The sequence below is a fragment of the Lycium barbarum genome, chromosome 11, assembly GCF_019175385.1.
Source record: "Lycium barbarum isolate Lr01 chromosome 11, ASM1917538v2, whole genome shotgun sequence".
Lineage (NCBI taxonomy): Eukaryota > Viridiplantae > Streptophyta > Magnoliopsida > Solanales > Solanaceae > Lycium > Lycium barbarum.
This window is the reverse complement of record NC_083347.1, coordinates 44,458,979-44,479,328: the sequence shown is the minus strand read 5'-3', so window position 1 is coordinate 44,479,328 and position 20,350 is coordinate 44,458,979. Positions and strand designations below refer to the sequence as shown.

At 37.9% G+C, this 20,350-nt stretch overlaps 3 protein-coding genes and 1 long non-coding RNA gene across 4 annotated transcripts; 3 read left to right on the top strand and 1 right to left on the bottom strand.

Annotated features, from left to right (window-relative positions):
• The first annotated feature begins 5,299 nt into the window (after positions 1–5,299).
• On the top strand, positions 5,300–8,402 carry LOC132616750 (uncharacterized). The gene is made up of 2 exons (XM_060331395.1): positions 5,300–6,534; positions 7,210–8,402. Exons 1-2 carry the CDS (start codon positions 5,452–5,454, stop codon positions 8,260–8,262), a joined length of 2,136 nt encoding a protein of 711 aa, XP_060187378.1. The 5' UTR covers positions 5,300–5,451; the 3' UTR covers positions 8,263–8,402.
• A 3,497-nt stretch (positions 8,403–11,899) lies between these two features.
• Positions 11,900–16,274, bottom strand: LOC132618923 (uncharacterized). Its single transcript, XR_009574385.1, has 3 exons — positions 14,547–16,274; positions 13,300–13,366; positions 11,900–12,220 (listed from the first exon to the last, which is right to left on the bottom strand). It is a non-coding gene; the product is annotated as an uncharacterized LOC132618923 (long non-coding RNA).
• A 761-nt stretch (positions 16,275–17,035) lies between these two features.
• Positions 17,036–18,052, top strand: LOC132619789 (uncharacterized protein PB18E9.04c-like). Its single transcript, XM_060334583.1, has one exon. It carries the CDS (start codon positions 17,036–17,038, stop codon positions 18,050–18,052), a length of 1,017 nt encoding a protein of 338 aa, XP_060190566.1.
• Positions 18,053–18,088: 36 nt separating this feature from the next.
• Positions 18,089–18,928, top strand: LOC132619787 (uncharacterized). Its single transcript, XM_060334582.1, has one exon. The coding sequence runs from the start codon at positions 18,089–18,091 to the stop codon at positions 18,926–18,928; it is 840 nt and encodes a 279-aa protein (XP_060190565.1).
• Positions 18,929–20,350: the final 1,422 nt, after the last annotated feature.

The window sequence follows — 20,350 nt, the reverse complement described above, 5'->3', positions numbered from 1 at the left end:
ACCCATGGCTACATATATATATACATACCCACTTTGCAAACTTCCTTATTTCCATAATTTCTACTCATTTCCACATACCACAACATAAACAAACCTTCATAACATAAGAAAAAGGAATTGATTCTTACCTTTTTCTACAAACTTCTTCACTTGAACAAGTTGTCAACTTGAAGAAATAAGTGCTCCTTCTTCCAAAACAATTACACCAAGTTGTAGAGGACACTTAATTTAGTAGGAATTCAACAAGAAAATAATTTTAGAGGCAAGATTTTGAGGGGTGATTTTTCTATGGCCAAACCCCAAATGCCCTCTTTTTGTTCTTGTTTTTCTCTTGTTTTTCCTCCTATTCTTTCTCTTGAAAGTTCTATGGAATTTGGATGATTAAGTGGTCTTTTATTCATTGACCACATGACTTAATTCCATGGGCTTGGATCCTTTTTATGGACCATGGCCGAATGGCTCCTCACTTGGGCCTGAATTTTTTTTTCATTTTTTTTGGGCCAACTCGGTTGGTCCCGAGTTGGGCCTAGCCCACTGACCTTTCGACCTTAAAACGTTCATATCTCCTTGTACCGACGTCACCTGGGAACCCACGACCTATGGATGGAAAGCTAATTCAATTATCTACAACTTCTATTTCAAGGTATTTTCGAAATTCCAAACTTACAATACAGTTTTTGCCCCCCAAAGTCAGGTCACCCGAAAACGTTTTCTTAAAAATATTCGTTTGGAGGGTTTCCACTTTGATTTGGTCCAAAGGTACTTCATGAGTTGTGTTTAACTTTACATATGTGATTCATATGACTTTTCAGATGTTCCAAAAAAAATCTCGGTATGTGGGCCCCACCCCAGCAGATGCTCCGAGGTTCAAAAATACGGGATATAACAGTAGCATTAGCAAGATACATAAGTGCACCTATTGCACTAAGATATGATACTTCAGGACCAAGTAGCTCTTCGTTTTCTTCCTGAGGTCGGAACGGATCTTTGCTCACTTCAAGTGAGCGAACAACTATAGGAGTACTTAAAGGATGCGCATTGTCCATGTAAAACCGATTTAAAACTTTCTCAGTATAGGCAGATTGATGGATAAAGATCCCTTTTGCGAAATGTTCAATTTGCAGACCAAGACAGAGTTGTGTCTTTCCGAGATCTTTCATCTCAAATTCTTTCTTCAAATATTCAATCGCCTTTTGGAGCTCTTCTTGAGTTCCAATGAGGTTTATGTCATCAACATAAACAGCAAGTATAATGAACCCTGATTTTGTTTTCTTAATAAAAACACATGGACAAATGACATCATTTATATATCCTTCATTTATCAAGTACTCACTTAGGCGATTATACCACATACGCCCTGATTGTTTTAAACCATATAGTGATCTTTGTAATCTGATTGAATACATTTCCCGAGACTTTAAACCAAATGCTTCAGGAATTTTATATCCTTCAGGAATTTTCATATAAATTTCATTATCAAGTGAACCATAAAGATAAGTTGTAACCACATCCATAAGATGTATTTCAAGGGTTTCATAGACAGCTAAACCCATGAGGTATCGAAATGTTATAGCTTCCATAACTGGTGAATATGTTTCTTCATAGTCGACGCCGGGTCTTTGAGAGAATCCTTGTGCAACAAGGCGTGCTTTGTATCGCACAATTTCATTTCTCTCATTTCTTTTCCGTACAAAGACCCATTTGTGACCAACTGGTTTTACACCATTAGGCGTTTGGACTACAGGTCCAAAAACCTCACGTTTGGCAAGTGAATTCAATTCTGATTGAATTGCTTCTTGCCATTTTGGCCAATCATATCTTCGTCGACATTCTTCGACAGATTGAGGCTCCTGATCCTCACTGCCTTTTATAATATTTAGTGCAACATTATATGCAAAAACACTATTCACCATAATTTTCGAACGATTCAAGTTGCCCTCATCACCAGTAAAACTTAATGATAGTTCTTTACTCACTGGAGTCTCGGGTTTGCTGATTTCTTCAGGAATATCAGAATTAATCAGATCTTGAATCTCTTCATGAGATCCTTTCATAGTGTCATTCTGATCATTGTTTGTATTTCTTTTTCTTGGATTTTTATCCTTGGAGCCCAATGGCCTACCACGCTTCAGGCGTGGATGAGATTCAGAGGCTATGACACTAGTAGATTGTCCCTTTGGAACATCAATTCGAATAGGCACATTTTCTGCAGGGATATGCGACTTAGTTATTCTTTTCAAATCAGTAAATCCGTCTGGCATTTGATTTGCTATTTTTTGTAAGTGGATGATCTTTTGGATCTCCTGCTCACATATAGGGGTACGTGGATCAAAATGAGATAGTGATGAAACTCTCCACGCAATTTCTCTTTTGATATCTTTTCTCTCTCCCCCTAATTGTGAAAATTTTATTTCATCAAATCGACAATCTGCAAATCGGGCAGTGAATAAATCTCCCGTCAATGGCTCAAGATAGCGAATAATGGAGGGTGATTCAAACCCAACATATATACCTAACCTTCTTTGGGGGCCCATCTTAGTGCGCTGTGGTGGTGCTACAGGCACATATACAGCACAGCCAAAGATTCGGAGATGAGCAATATTTGGTTCATAACCAAATACTAATTGTGACGGGGAGTATTTATTATAATGAGTCGGTCTAAGACGAATAAGAGATGTTGCATGTAAAATAGCATGACCCCAGACGGTTGTAGGCAACCGTGTTTTCATAAGTAATGGTCTTGCTATCAATTGCACACGCTTAATAAATGATTCAGCAAGGCCATTTTGGGTATGAACATGTGCTACAGGATGTTCAACCTTTATCCCAACTGATAAACAATAATCATCAAAAGCTTGGGATATAAATTCTCCAGCATTATCAAGACGTATAGCCTTTATAGGATAATCTGGGAAGTGTGCCCTTAAGCGTATTATTTGTGCCAATAATTTCGCAAACGCCAGGTTGCGAGACGATATGAGGCACACATGAGATCATCTCGAAGACGCATCTATTAGAACCTTAAAATATCTGAATGACCTACAAGATGGGTGAATAGGTCCACATATATCCCCATGTATACGATCTAGAAAAGCAGGGGATTCAATGTCAACTTTCATTGGTGATGGCCTGGTTATCAATTTGCCCTGATGACAAGCGACACATGAAAATTCACTACTTTCAAGAATCTTCAGGTTCTTAAGTGGATGCCCTTTTGAATTTTCAATAATTCGTCTCATCATTATTGATCCAGGATGACCCATTCGGTCATGCCAAAGCACAAAAGTTCCTGAATCGTTAAACTTCTGGTTTACGATTGAGTGTGCTTCCACTGTATTAATTTCTGCATAGTACAGGCCAGAAGACAAAGTTGGTAATTTCTCCAAAACATATTTCTGGCCGGAGACATTCTTTGTAATGATAAGATATTCATCATTTGTTTCATTTAATGTCTCGACGTGATACCCATTACGGCGGATATCTTTGAAACTCAACAAGTTTCTTGGGGATCTAGAAGAGAATAATGCATCTTCTATAACAAGTTTCGTCCCCTTAGGTAGAAATATAGTAGCTCTTCCGGAGCCTTCAATTAATTTCGAATTGCCAGAAATTGTATTAATATTTCCCCTTTTTCTACGCAAGTGAGAAAAGTATTTCTCATCTTTGAATATAGTATGCGTTGTTCCACTATCAATCACACAAATATCTTCATGATTGGTCATTGATCCAAATAATATTTGAGGATTTTCCATATATTCTTCAAAACGAAAGAATAGGCAAAGTAAACATCGAAGTAGATATTTTGATTAGACAAAGTATTACACACACTTTATTACTTATATATGGAAACATAACCACATTAGCTAATACAAACGACATGTATGAAATATCTAAGTTAATACAGATCCATGACTGATCAGATGATCTATTTTCCCTTCAGGGATTTCAAAGAAATCTGCCACATCTAGATGCATGGGCTCAACATTATCTTCAGAAATAAAATTTGCTTCGGCATCCTTTTCTGCCTTTTTGAGGGAGGCTTGATATATCTCAACAAGGTGCTTTGGCGTACGACAGGTACGTGACCAGTGCCCTTTTCCTCCACATCGGAAGCATTTATTTTCTAAATTTTTCTTTTGCACAGATTCATGCTTTTCATCCTTCCTTTTACACTGCTGGTGGTGAAGGGTATTATATGGTGCAAAACGAGAATCGTGATTAAAATTCCTTCCTCGACCATGACTGGGGCCACGACCTCTTCCACGCCTAAAATGGCGAAAATTTGCCTCATTCACTTCAGGGAATGGGGCAGTACCAGTGGGTTGGCTTTCATGATTTTCATTAATAATTCATTATGTTGTTCAACCACTAAAAGATGTGAGATTAGATCGTAATATTTTTTGAACTTCATCTCTCGGTATTGCTGCTGCAGGAGCATACTCGAGGCAGGAAAAGTGGAGAATGTTTTCCCCAGCATATCATCATCAGTAATATTTCACCACATAATTTCAGTTGAGAAATAATTTTAAACATTGTAGAATTATATGCCTTAACAGATTTAAAATCTTGGAACCTTAAATGGAACCAATCAAAACGTGCTTGTGGAAGTATGACCATCTTCAGGTGATCATATCTATCTTTCAGATCATTCCACAGCGTAAGAGGATTTTTAACCGTGAGATATTCCATTTTCAAATTCTCATCAAGATGATGGCAGAGGAATATCATTGCCTTAGCACAGTTTTGATTTGATGCCTTATTTTCATCTTTGATGGTGTCTTCCAGACCCATCGCATTAAGGTGAATCTCGGCATCAAGAATCCAAGACATATAGCTATTGCCGGATATATCTAAGGCTACAAATTCACGTCTAGAAAGATTTGCCATTAGTAAAGGAAAACAAAGAAATCAATACCTTCGAGGCTTGTAAAGTATTTGCTCGAGATGACAGAGTCTCATGCTGATAACGTGTTATAAAATAAATACTAACTTAATTCATAAAGTACAAAAGGTACTAAATGATGAATAGGTAAGACACTAAATGATGAATAGGTGAGACAGTGCGTATCTATTGTTTTGTATTAATATTACTTCTGCTCTCTCAACATTGCATATGTGCTTCCTATTTATAGAAGCAACATACAAAGGATTAGTCACCAAGTAAACTCATAAAACTTACACGTATGAATTCCAAGATGAGCACAAGATAGTTAGTGGACATCCACTACTTGGGATATTTATAATTTAATGGACATCCACTACTTGTGATATTTATAACAGAAACTTATTTTCCTATCTAGTTGTGCTGTGCATATATCAATTTAATTAAGGGGCCTCAAAACTTGCGATATTTACCAAATAGAAGCCGCCCAAACACTTCTTCTTCCTATCAGGTTTGGCATTTCATAAACCCTAATTCTCAGTTCCTCAATACACTTGTGAGAATCAGAAATGAATCTGAAGCACTTAGTTTCCAAGCAAACAATCAACAAATTATCAAATCTTAACACTACAAGAATTCTATCTCAATACCCACATTTTCACCAAAAATCCACAATCTTTACATGCTCCATTTCGCCCTTCACCTGTTCGACGAAATGTCACAATGAATTTTTCCACAATAATCGAAAAATTGAAACTTGGGGTATTAAAAGATTCATTCACACAGCTGAAGAAATACTAAGTGAGTCAGAAACCGAATCAGAAGATGATTCCACAATGAATGAGTTCTTATCAAGATTCGTTTGGATAATGCGCGGTAAACTCATACAAGTGTATCCTGATTTTGATAAGAAAACAATTGATGGTATGCTTTTGGTTATTGTTGGTAAGGTTATTGAGGAGTTGGAAAAAGGTGGTTTTGATCAGATAGTTGGAGGTGATTTTACTGATGTTTCGGGGGATTTTAGTGAGGATTTGTGGAAGACAGTGTGGGAAGTGAGTAATGTGGTGTTGGAAGATATGGAGAAAGCGAAAAGAAAGGAGAAAATGAAGAATTTCCTTCAAGCTGAGGAAGTTAAGGAGATGTGTAGGTTTGCTGGTGAAGTCGGTATACGTGGAGAGATGCTTAGAGAGTATAGGTTCAAATGGGCACGCGAGAAGATGGAGGAGAGTGAGTTTTATCAGAGTCTTGAACGTCTTAAGGAAGAAAAAGAAGAAAAAGCGGAAGAAGGGATTGGGGCTGTGGAGGAGGATAGTGTCGGAGAAAGTGGCGTTGAGGAGCCTAAAGTAGTGACTCTTCCGAAAAGGCGTGGGAAGATTAACTACAAGATTTATGGACTTGATTTGTCCGATTCGAAATGGTCTGAAGTGGCTGATAAGGTTCATGAGGCTGAGAAAATCATATGGCCTCAAGAACCGAAACCAATAGCTGGCAAGTGCCAAATTATTACTGACAAAATCCTTTCGTCGCAAGTGGAAGGTAATCCTTCTTCACTTATAGCAGAATGGGTAGAACTTCTCCAACCTAGCAGGGTAGACTGGATAAATTTACTTGATAGATTGAAGGAACAAAATGCTCGTCTATATTTGAAGGTATTCTGTCTCCAGTTTAAGCATTTTCTTATTAGCATTACTTTGAATTATTTTTTTATTTTAACTTTCATTTGTCCAATTGTTTTAGTGTCAACTGTGGTCCACGGAACAAATCTGAATAGCCCTACAAAATGTAGGAGACTTTAAGTTAATATCCTTAGAATTACTTGTTCTTGAATGCTTGTTCTTCTTACTGATAATGTTTATAAGTATAGGAATCTATTAAGCAAATCAGGTTTCTTCTAGCTTTTTTTGGTTGTTATATTCTCATGTTGAACAATTTATTTTCCTTTGTGTTTTTTGAAATGGTAAGTTTTTATTCACATGTTGGACAAATTATTTTGAGAGAAAAAGTACCTGTCGACTTGCCATCTTATGTACTGGTTTAGTGCTGCAATCTAAATGTTTCTATTGTTTTCTTTTCATCCTGCGAGGAACTTAAACATAGAGTTAGATTAGTTAGTGAAATGCTTGCAAAAAAAGTTAGTGAAATTATAACTTTTGCTTCGAAAAGAATATTTTAACTTTTGCCAATGTAGAAATCTTTCACCAACTGTTCCTTTCAGTAACCAAATGTTGTGAAAAATCTGAATTTAAATCTCCACCTATCAAAAAGAATCTGAATTTAAATTGTTTCAAGTATAGGCTAACTCTGACTTTTAGTAAACATGTTAGATTGCAGAACACGTGCTTGGTGAAGAGTCCTTCCAAACAAACATACGTGACTACTCAAAGCTCATTGATGCCCATTCTAGAGATAACCGGCTAGAAGATGCTGAGAGAATTATCAGAAAGATGAGTGAAAATGGAATTGTACCTGATATTCTCACATCAACAACCATGGTTCACATGTACAGCAAAGCAGGTGATATGGATCGAGCAAAAGCTGCATTTGAGAGTCTGAGAACTCAAGGATTCCTACCAGACGTGGAGGTTTACAATTCCATGATCCTAGCCTATGTAAATGCTGGTGAGCCAAAGTTGGGTGAATCATTGATGAGGGAAATGGAGGCAAGAGACATCAAGCCCTCTAAGGAGATCTTTATGGCTCTCCTAAGGTCATTTGCTCAGCATGGTGATGTTAATGGAGCCCAAAGAATAGCAAATACGATGCAGTTTTCAGGATTTCAGCCCACTTTAGAGTCATGCACGTTACTTGTTGAGGCATATGGAAAAGCTGGTGACCCTGATCAGGCAAGGCATAATTTTGATTACATGATCAAACTTGGACACAAGCCAGATGATAGATGCACTGCTAGCATGATAGCAGCTTATGAGAAGAAGAACCTGCTGGATAAAGCCTTAAATCTTCTATTGGAGCTTGAGAAAGATGGCTTTGAGCCTGGGGTGGCTACTTACTCGGTTTTGGTGGATTGGATGGGTAAAATGCAGCTAATTGATGAGGCTGAACAGCTCTTGGATAAAATTGCCGAGCAGGGTGAGGCTCCTCCATTTAACGTTCATATTAGCCTATGTGACATGTATGCAAGAGCTAATGTTGAGAAAAAGGCTCTTCAAGCTCTTGGAGTTTTGGAGGCCAAAAACGAGCAGTTGGGACCAGAAGAATTCGAGAGGATTATACGGTCACTTATAGCTGGTGGATTTGTACAGGATGCTCAAAAGTTCCAAGGATTGATGGAAGCTCAGGGATTTACAGTATCCGAGCAACTTCAAGTAAAACTAAAGGCGTCTCAAACTTTTCTTCGCAGGAGACCATCTGTAAGATAATGTTCCAGAGCATTTTACGGCCATGTGGCCCATGCCTTTCTGAATTTGTAGCTGTTTGTCAACACAGAATAGCTAATAAGTTTTTGACTTATAAATGTCCCCTCCATTGTCAGATTGCATCAATTGTGGTTGTTCTGATGTTGCAGCTCTTTCATTTTTTTTTAAACCCTGTTTGCATAGCCTTGTTACTTCTGAGAGTTGAATTGCTATACAATTTAGATTTACTTCGGGAAAAAAAAATTAGGACTGTGATAAGCTGAGAATTTGCTCGTCCACTAAAACTGCATTTGGTTTAAGTAAAAATTTATTTCTTTGAGGCTACAGTGCTGAGTGTTTTAGGCTTTTAGCAACATCCAGGCAATAGTAGCAGGCTAGCAGCGTTTATCATCTGGTCATGTATCTGTGGATTTCAATCAGCTAAATTTGCAGATTCTCAATCATTTATAAGAGGAGTCTAATTGCAAGAAAGCATGTCAGGGTCAAAAAAATGTAAATTGGAATGCCAAAGTACCAAACACGAGCAGCACCTTTCTGAATTGGATTCTTATTAAGTCTCAGAAGTTTCTTTCCTCGCAGCTATTTCTGGATCAGTTGAGAGACAACACAATCTTATGCTACATGTGATACCGTTGTTGCTGAATTTGTTTGTTAGAACAATCTTATCATGATAGTGAATGGTTGCTAGCCATAGATTTGAAAATGACTGCAGCATTAACCAGTTCCAAATAAGAACCAGACTTTGTAACGTCATCTGGTTTGAGAAAATTTCTGGACCATGAGCAGATGAGAAATGAGAACAAAAGAGAAAAGGTACAAATGCCCGGGCAATCTTAATTGGATCTTTGAAACCTGAGAAATTGAAAATAAAAAACAAAATCTTAGGCGCCACGTATCCGTTTGGAATCCATCAACTGGATCCTTTTCACTCAGAATACATAATTGATATTTAGTAGCATGACCTTGGATATTTTGAAGATTCCTAGACTTGCTTGTTCTTGAATACTTATCATCTTACATGCAGAAGGATGCCTACAACTATTATGTTGCAAGTGGCTGCAACCAAGAGTGATTCTAAGTTGCAACCAAAACTTCTCAAGCTATGTGGCTTGTTTTGCTTTTCGCTACTCTAGTTTTTTCACTGTGCTTAAAAGGAAGAAATGGTAAACTTTTTAATTGCTGACATATAGGGCTTAGGTCCAGTTGGGAACATCTTGAGAAGTTTCTGTCATTCTGAAAATGAAACACTTCTCTGTCAATGTGATTGACTATTAATGTTCTCAAAGTCTCCTAAAACTACCATAGCATCCCACTTCAGACAACTTGCAACTTGAGATCTTTTGCTTTTGAAATACTACCTGCTCGCAAGCCGGAGGAAGAGGAGCAGTGCAGTCAAATTGCATAGGTAATTGATCTGTGTTGAAATACAATTAGTCCTGATTCCTTAAATCCTTTTTATCTGAAATTCTTTCCAAATTATTGTATGGAGGTTTCCCGACTCCCCCGCCCCCTAAAAATTATGTTTATTGGCTCAGATTTCCTCCTTTCCTATATTAGTAATTATGGAACTGAAAAGTACGATAAAAACTAAAGTAATGTCTAATTAAAGCTTCTTTGCTATGGAAAACTATTTGCTAGACCAGATGTAAAACGTCAACAATTGAACCCTGCACAATCAAATATTTCGTTTCAATTATCGTGTAGGAAGTAGATCTAATGGTGAAGATAAACCAGTTATGTTAGACCGATGCCTTATCTAGGCCTAGACCGACTTTGATCATAGAAGATACAGACATTTTTAACATTTGCCAAGGATGTGCTTGTAAAAGCTTGAGAAGTATAGTATGGATGGAATCTATTTATAGAAGCTATAAAGGAAACTTCACTTTTATAAAGAAAGATCTCTAGGGGTTGAATCAATATCTAAGAGGAATATATCAGGTTCTTCTAAATTTGTGGGTGATGAAATGTTCCAAAAGATGAGATAGATGCATTAGGCAAATGAAAACACATCAGATATATTCTTGACCAGATTGGATATCAATTTAAGTATAATCTTTTTCTCATACTTTGAATCATAAGATAAAGGATCTCAGCTAATGCAAGATCAGTGGATAAAGCTGCAGTTGTAAGCATTCTTAATCGAAGCAGGACCAAAAAAATTTCAAGCTATGTGGACTGTTTTGCTTTTCGTCATACACACTAATTTTCCTCATGTGCTTATAAGGAAAAAGTTGGTCTTGGTCACTACCCAGTGTAATCCCACAATAGTGGGGTCTGGGGAGGGTAAGATGTACGCAGCCTTACCCCTACCTGGGTAGGGAGGCTGTTTCCGATTGACCCTCGGCAACCCTCCTCCTTTATCCGGGCTTGGGACCGGCAATGTGAGCGAGCTCACACAGGCGGAGTTTTATAAGGAAAAAGTTAAAACTTATAATTTCTGGTGTAGAAGCTATGGTCCACTTGTGACTATCTTGACAAGTTTCTATCATTCCGAAAATGAAACACTTCTGCTTCAATATAGTTGACTGTTAATGTTCTGAAAGCCTCATAAAATTACCATAACCTCCCATTTCAGACAACGTGCATGAGAATCTTTTTGCTTTTGAGATACTACCTGCCCACATGGAGGAGAGGAGCAGGTGCAGCAGTGGCGAATTCAGGATCTGGAGTCGACGGGTTCAGCATGATTATGATCTTATTATATATATATATATATATATATATATATATGCATTTTAAGTTTTTCCTGTGTGTGTATACGTAGTTCGAGCCAAAGCAACGGTTCAGTTGAACCAAAACCCACACTAGATCTGCTTATGAGGAGCCAGGCTATCAAATCTCCAAGGTAATTAATCTGTTTTAACATACAACAAAAGTCCTGATTTCCAAGAATCCTTGTTATCTGAAATCCCCTTAAATTATACTCCTTTATTACAGATAGAGTTTCCCCTACTTTATCCCTTAGAAACTGTGTTTATTGGCTCAGAGTTTCTCCTTTATTATATTAGAAATCATGGAGCATGTCTAGCCTTTTATGGAACATTGTAGTCTAAAAGACAGGCTGTGAAGCCAAAAGCAAGATAAAAAACTAACTGAAGCATAATTAATGTTTAAATTATCTTTTTTTTATGGAGAACTCTTTGCTAGAGAAGATTTAAGACATCCGCCACTGAACCCTAGACATTCTAATACTAGTGACTAGATTTAAAAACTAACTGAAGCATGATTAATGTTTAAATCGTCTTTGCTATGGTGTACGCTTTGCTAGGGCAGATTTAAGACATAAACAATTGAAGCGTAGACAATTAATAGTATTCCAATTTTAATCATCCGGAAGCAAGTAGAACTGACGATGAAGACGAAACAGTTTATCTAGCCTAGATGACTTTGATAAGAGGACATACAGACATTTTTAACATTTGTCCGTATGTCACGACCCAACCCCGTAGGCCGTGATTAGTGCCGGATCTGGGCACCCAAACACATCTATCAAATGCTATCTCAAATTTTTATCAAACGCATTCAAGTATATAGCAGAAGCCGACAAGGCTATATTTCAAATTTAGATAATTTCCAGAAAAATTTCGGCAGAGTTTCCTTTATTTTACAGACTATCCAAATTAACCCTGCGCACAGATAATACCAACAATGACCGCCCAGGGCCAACAAAGCAACATTTACACATATGCGGACCGGCCGCCGCGGCGAATGGGATCGCCCAAACACAACATATACACGCATCCGTACAGAAAGACCCCAACCCACAAACATGTCTACAGACCTCTAAATAGACCGACAGAATCATATGATGGGACAGGGCCCCGCCGTACCCATGAACGAGAATATATAAATACAGTAGTGACAGACTGTACCAAAAGATGGGCTCTGAATAAAAGAGCGCTCCAAATGGCAGAAAAGATATCCTAGACGGACGGATCAGCAAACCTGTCGTCGGTACCTGCGCGGCATGAAAACGCAGCCCCCGAAGAAAGGGGGTCAGTACGAAATATGTACTGAATATGTAAAGCCTGAATTACAGAAACAAAATCATAACTGGTACAGAACGTACAGAAAAAGTGAGTAGAAAATCCAAAGTATCAAATACATATTTTCAAAACATGCGGAGTGTGTACAGAAACATATGTCATATCAAATCCGGCCCCTGCCAAGGGACTCGGCAGACAGAACGTGGCCACCCTCCCGACGCTGGTGCCACAACACAGAAGAATCAGAATAGGGACATAACCCCGTAACATAGTATATCATATCAGATGGCCATGGCAAATCATATCAGAACATGTGTACATGGCACAGCATACTCCACAAACCCATGTACACGTATACCTGCCCCCTCACATCGAGGCACGGCGAACAATGCAGAGGATTACGCTTGACAACATATCCTGGCCCGGGCTCAGTGTGGGAAACATTGGGGCATCCACGATTAGAGTAGTGAGAAACTAAATGCAGTTAAAATATCATAAATATTTTCAGAGACTCGATGAGGCATATCAATGACAAACCAATTCAATGAAGTCAGACGGGATCATAATAAGTGAGTTTCGGATGTCATAATGAATTACAGAAGCATAACCTTTCTGAAGTCGTTCCGAGTGCCAAAACAATTTATAAGACTTAATGAATTATTTAAAAAAAAAATTTTGTTTAGTAGTTAAAAGAGTAGTCAGAACATTTCTTTCCAAAAACTGCTCGAAAGCGAGCCTTAAGTACAATAAGGGTAAAATCGGGACTAGTGGGCCCACCTTGGGACAAGCAAGGCGGTGGGCTCAAATTACGCATTTTAAGCTTATAAAGTCACCTACGGAGGTTCTGGGGACATTCCATAATTTTCTAAACAATTTGCGGAAGTTTGCACAATTCTTTCAATAAAGCATACTTATAGGGTTCAATTCCATTGAATGAAAAAGGGGTATTTTCAAATGCGGATTCCGATGAGCAGAATACTTTCCGAGGCTCAAATCCGATCCTAGTACACCTAGGACATGCCAAAAGAAGAATCGGGATAGCTTTACATACCTCGAACGCACTTCCAAGATAGCCAATCTAAAGCTAATCCAAATCTACGCCTCGGGCTCCCCAAGGTCTACAATTACGCCAACGAATACCAATCATTAGCTAAGGGCACTTAAGCCATTCATTCCAAACTAATCATTAAATTCTACAGAAAATTCGGCAGCACTTCCCCTGTAAATAGGCCATCCCGAGAATTTATCTCGCTCAAAATCAACAACAACAACCACAATAACCAACCTAGTAACATTGATAACCAATTCGAAAGGCAAAATAATAATAGTAACTCTCTTTTACATCATTCAACAACTTTCATAAATTCAACTCGACGACTTACCTTCAAGCCAACATCGATGCTTATATATTTAAATACTAACCCGAATCCATACCAACAATACTTAAAGACATTCTAAGCAATTCATACAACATTTCCAACAATCCAAAATTTTTCCCTTCCTTTCCACATAATGTAACTCTTCCATTCTAACTTCACACCACCCAACTAATATCAACATTTTTCCATATTCATTAACTAACTCAAGATTACCCAAACATATTTCAATAACATTTTAAACAATATCCAAGGATTCGAACCATTCCGCCCATTTCCATATTCCATTCGAAACTTCTACAATTGCAACGAAACTACCAAATCGCATTGTTTTCTTCCAAATTCATTAATAACAACCATAGTTCACATTTAACATCTTACTTTCATAATTTCATAAAAATTATATAAAAATTACATAATTTCTCATAACAACATACAACCAATTTCAACACCAACTCAACTCGTTAACCCTTTATCTACGTCATCAATGTCACAACGACACCTCTAACAAGCTAAATAAATTTTAATTCACCATTCTCTTTCATTACTATGGCTCACGGCCACACTCCCCTTCACACACCCACACGACCTCTATAAAGTTTCTAACCATTAATTTCCTTCATTCTCATCACATAACCCATGATAACAACAACAATAATCATATGAACATAATCATACCCTCAATCCTTTCAATTTAGCAAAGATAGCAATATGTCCATAACACAACTTTAAATTTAACCATTTAATTCCTACATGATGCTACTAAAATCAATTCCTCATTCTTACTCAAAACACCCCCCTTACACGGCTCAATTTATAATTTAACATCAACATACATAACCCGTTTGTATTCAACACACATCTACCAAGCTATACAAGTCTAAACTACCTCCAAAACATGTAGAAAAGAATTAAATCTTACCTTAGAGACAAGCTCTAATTTTTCACCATGAAATGTCTTCAAGAAAGCCATGGCCGTGAGTTGCCATGGCTACCATGAGCTCCATCTTTTTCCTCCTCTTGATCTTCAAATCTCTCCAATTAATTGTGTAGAAGGGGGCAAAAATGGGCTGGCCGTGAACAGTAGCGCCGCTGTGAACAGTCGCCGTGAACAGTGCCCGAACCCCTCTCTCTCTCTCTAGGCTTGAGAGCCCCTCTCTCTAAAACCTAATTTGCAAGATTAATTGTAGTGTAGTCATCCACTTATGCTCATTTATATAATCTTTACAAAGTGGACATGTGTCAATTTTCATGACATGTGTCCATCTTTATTCAAGGCCAACCAAATCTCGCCACGTGTCGTGGGGCCCACTTTTGATAATTAAATTAATTCCTAATCTTCAATATTAATATTTTTATGCTAAATAAAATTTATAAGCAATTTTTGTGATAATCAAAGTTGAAAATTAAAAGCTCTTATTTCATGTCCGAAAATAATTCCGCCTTTAACTTGAGTCGATTTGCTTGCGGATAATTCGTCGTATAAATGTACGGGGTATAACAGTGTAAAAGATTGAAAAGTACAGTAAGAATGGAATCTATGGATAAAGTCATAAAGGAGATTTCGTTTTGTTTAAAGGAAGGATCTCTATTGGTTGAATCAACAGGAAAGAGGAATATATCAGGTTCTTTTGAATTTGTGGGTGATGAAATGTTCCAAAAGATGAGAGATGCATTAGGCCAATGAAAACATATCAGATATATTCTTGACCAGATTGGACATCAGCTCAAAGTATACTTCTTCTCATACTTAGAATGAAAAGATAAAGGACCTCATAATGCAAGATTAGTGGTCATATAATATTCTAGTCTGGATATGTCTCATCTTTCAAAAGTCAAATGTGTTTGATTTGCTGAGAATTGGAACATTTTGTATTCTCAGATAAGTATTCAACAGTGTTATCAAATACGCAAATTTTGATCAGAATGGAATTTTCTGTTCTTTTCCCTTCTTTTTATTGGTTGTGAAAAGCAAATGGATAGCAAAAGAAAAATTCAAACAGAGAATTGGAGGTATGCAGAATCTGCTTCTTTTTTCTTTTTTTATTTTAAAAGGAAGATGTTTCTGCAGTTTTGATGGTATATAATTGTACTACGGGAGTCGATGGTCAGAAATTAAAGACAAATTCCTCTGGATCTTCATGGAATTTTTTGTTTATCAGAATCAAAATTCTTGCTTTCTTCGATGACATAATCCATGTTTGTGATATTGCTACTTGAATGATGCAAAATGCCCTTGTTGTGGTCAAAATACCCTGTATTGGAAGTTCAAGATGCACCTGTTTGATGCCATCATGCATTGTGTTGTTTGTCTGACAAAATACATGCATGGCCTTTTCTCTGTCCTTCATTCCGTGACTGTTATATTCTCTTAACTTTTTTTTTTGATAAGTTAATAATTTATTTTTAAAAAATGAAAAAAAGTACCAAGATGGTACAGGATACAAAAGTCCGACTACCATCTCTGACACGACAAAACTACTAATCTCCTATCTCTGGCTGTAATGGATGTTCTATTGCTGTGTCTGTAAGAAATGATTAGGTATTTTCTAAGTTGCTCGGACTCGGTTGCGGTTGCGGATGTCCAATCAGGTTCCGGATCTAGCGGTCGGATCCTTCATGATCAAAACTTTAAGATGTGGGGATATAAATCCAGGTACGGATACGGGTGCGGGGATTCGACATGTGGAAGCGCTTTTCGAGTGCAAATACACTGGTTAGTTTGGTCTCTACTGACGAAAGATTTATGTACTACTTGAGAGAATATTCTCCCTTCGTTGGTTCGTCGTGCGTTATATTCTTGTGGTGTTTTTTGCTTAAACAACTAGGTCAGGAAAGACAATCTCTTCCTATGAATTTTGCTGTTGTGCTTTGCTTCTTGGAGAGGGTATCTTAGACCTGATAGCATACAGTTGAACTTAACAAATTTAGGGGTCTCTTGTTTTTCTTTTTACCTTTTCCTTTCTTTTCAACATCTCTTTATGATGATCTTTGACAAAGAAATATGGTTTGCCCGAAATGTGGTTTGCCCTGTTGTAAGGTTGGCTGGCTAAGGCAAGTGTGTTCTGCTGGTCGCATTGCTGTGCAATTCAACTTTCGCTAGGACAAGAATATTAAGCGGAAAACGTGTAGGAGATGAAGTTAGAAATTGTTTATAACATCATAGAGCTGGACAATGGCCAAAAGGCTAGAAAGTATACTTTAATGGTAGATCTTCTAAAGAAACTGTCATCGTACACTTCCAGAAAACGTTTATTCCTCGAGAGGGGTAAAGAAGCAAAGTAATGTCAGAAATGTTCCAAGGTTTCAAAAGGAAACCTATTTATATTAGTGTCTATGGTCATTTCATATCAAAACCATAGAATCGAAGTAACAAATATCCATTTCCTACACAAACAACATTCTTGTTAAATGGCAACACGGAGGTCATCATTTCGCTTTCGCCCTCCCTGGTCTCAAGATGAACCAGCTTCACCTGCAGCACCAGCAACCCAACCATCTACTCGACCCAACGCCAGCACGGCTCCCTCTCCAGCAACTCGCCCGGCTGCACCGACCACCAGCACGACCAATCTGTCCACAGCTGAAACACCAACTAGTAACCAGCCAACCGACTCCATGAAAAACACCACCCCTGGAATTCCTACTTCACCAACTCAAGCTGGAACCAAGAAGAACAATCAGCTTCCCAACACAAGCCTTACTCCACCTCGCCCTATCGAACCCTCCACTACAAGCACGAGCCTGACTCCTGCTACTCCTACCACTGCTGAAACCCAAACCCCTCTCCAACCCTCGAATATGAACTCTACATCCACAAATTCTCCAGCGAGGTCTACGCCTCAAACTACTACCAGTAACCCCTCTACACCGAAGAGGCCACCATTTAGGCCTGCAGGGGCAGCTCCCTCTCCCAAGAATCGGGCATCCAGGAGCGAGTCTCAACCCACATCACCACCTCAATCAACTAATAAGTCCCGTATCTCATCTCCACTAGCTTCACCATCTGATTCAGCAACTAAGTCTCACGTGTCTCAATCTCCGTCTTCATCTCGCCCAGCTCCTCAATCACCAGCTATCACTCCAACATCCTCCCCTACACACAAGGTTCCCCAGGTCCTTTCAACTAAAACAAGCCAAGAGTCTTCAAAGCCATCTGTTGTAAAAACTCAAATGCAAGAAAAGAATCAGGCAGCTAGTCTGCCAACATCGCCACCCAAATCATTGCAAGAGATCCTAGGGCCTTCTTCCAAATCCAAACAAGTACGGTCACGCATGCTGGATAAGAAAGAACCAGCAGAACAAATGGAGCTTCAAACTAAGAAAGCAACCATGTCAGATGAAGCAAAAGCAAGTTTCATAGACAAGGCAATGCAACCTTCGGAAGTATCAGTGCTGAAATCCGGCACTACAGAAGGGCCGTCTTAGAAATCACATTCTTCCAGTGTCACTGGTGAATCTAAGATGCTCAAAGAGTCAGCTGGTAACATTCAGGAAACCAAGGAAGTGGTGCACGAGACAAGAGGTAAGGCCTATGGTGCTGGAGCAGATATAGTGAAGCAAGAGGAGGCTACTGGAGATCACATTTTAGTTTGTAATGGAAGAGAAACGAGAGGAAGTGCATCTCAGACGAGGAACAAAACTATAGCCACTGGTTCTAATCAGAAAACTGCAGCATCCAGTGATCCAAATATTCCTCTACGTAAAGAGATGAAAGATAACATCTCAAAGGTTCTTAATAGAGTAGCAGTTGGAGATGGCACGCAGGAAACTGGGAAAACACCGGTGAATGTGATCACTCTCGCAGGTGATAATAGAGGAGCATCTATGCAACTTGGTTCCGACTCATCCACGAAAGGAGGGCGAATCCACATTCATAGAGGATACAAAATCAACCCTGATGAAAGTGCTGATACAACTACAGATGGGGAGGGAAGTTCAAAGAGAAGAAGATCAAAAGATGCAAAGGCTATGGAGGATCAAACGGTAGCTGCGTACGTGAATTGCAATGCACAGGGCGTCAACAACTCTATTTCATTTAACAGTTCCATTACACAAAGAAATCCAGGTGTACATATGTCGATCCCACGTATGCCTTCAGAACCTGTACATTCAGGTGAGGAAACAGGACAATTTGAGGCACACAAGGCAGAATCCATTGTTACACCTGCCAGAACAATCAGAAGAAGATGTCTCAAAGGCCTTTTCCTTGAATCAAGTGATTCTGATCCAGATAAACCTGAAAAACCTCGGCGACATGGTTGTCGTGTTGGCTGCAATGAGAAGAAGAAAATAACAAGATAAATGTTCTATTACAGTTGTTCTTGGCAAGGTGGAAGGAAAAGAGTTCCTTGTATACATATCTAATACTAATTTGTGTGTCAAGCAGATGTAATAACATGCGAGTGATCCATTAAATTTGCCTGTTTGCTCTACTTCAGCAGATTTTGTCACAAAGGGAATAGGTAGAAATCTGAATAAAAGCTACCTGAGCTAGAAACCGAACAAATAAAGAGCAAAAAGAATACCCTTTGTGATTTAAAGGGCAATGGTATTTCTTTCTTGTTGACAAAATGTAAAAGTAATTAAACATTCTACAAAACACTGTTTTTGCAACTTGAAAGAGTACTGCAACTTACATAGAAGACAAAAGCCTATACATTAAAATATATGCAATTTACATAGAAGACAATAGCGCGGATAGGTATTAGTAACAATTATGCTTCTAACCCAAAATTTAACCCTTTCTTACCAAATGGATAAGTGTGGTGGCTTCTAATTTCCCGAAAGAGAAACCATTAAAAAGATGGAGTAACTGTTAGACTAATACTGAAACTTCACCTTTTTTTTTTTTTTTTTTAAGTACATAGGGGTAGGGGAAGGGAAAATGGGGGAGGGGATTATAACGTGGGGATTCGAATCCTCACCAACAAGGTGAAAAGTTCAGGTAGTCAACCAACTGAGCTACTAGATTCCTGCAAACTTCACCTTTCTAGTTATCATGGAAAAGGAAAAAAGAAGAAACGAACTTTAATGGAATGGCTGTGAAAATATTAATGATTACTGTTAATTCTCCTTTCTCTTTGTTTCTTCCAATAAAGTCTTATTTACATTGTTAAACTTAGTGCGACTAAGATATATAAAATGATGTTTTTGTTGATAAATAGTATGTAATTTATATTTATATTCATATTTATACTATAAAAGAAACAACAGTAAGGGATCACTGATAAGAAGTATTCACTGATAAAAAGCCGGTGTTGAACAAACGAAAAAATGGTAAACTTTCCATTATTATTTAGTTAATTTCTTTTCTTATACTTACAAGAAGAATACCTATCTGATATGCTAAAACCGTACCTTAATACAAAATCTGACTTTGACTTGTAGGAAAGAATCCAAATTCAGAAGTTACTAGCTAGTATTCCCTCCGCCTCAATTTAAGTGTCTTACTTCTTCTTTTTCTATCAACGTAATTGAAATATGCACCTGGAATTCAATCACATTGGTATAAAGAGCCGGAAAGTTCAAAAGAATGTTTCTTTCTATATTTATATTTAGTAAGTTGACAATTCAAACATCTTACATGGTAAATTTAAAATCACAAGATTCAAATAACTTTTTGCTGCTTTACACATTTTTAATTTATGAACACAAAATTAAAAAAAAATCTCTTATTTCTTAAATTTCGTGTCAGATAAAATTAAGACACTTAAGTTGGGACGG

Coding starts and splice junctions, on each gene's coding strand:
- LOC132616750 (XM_060331395.1), top strand. CDS start 5,452: ATGAATCTGAAGCACTTAGTTTCCAAGCAAACAATCAACAAATTATCA. Junction 6,535..7,209: donor ATGCTCGTCTATATTTGAAG/GTATTCTGTCTC, acceptor TAAACATGTTAG/ATTGCAGAACACGTGCTTGG.
- LOC132619789 (XM_060334583.1), top strand. CDS start 17,036: ATGGCAACACGGAGGTCATCATTTCGCTTTCGCCCTCCCTGGTCTCAA.
- LOC132619787 (XM_060334582.1), top strand. CDS start 18,089: ATGCTCAAAGAGTCAGCTGGTAACATTCAGGAAACCAAGGAAGTGGTG.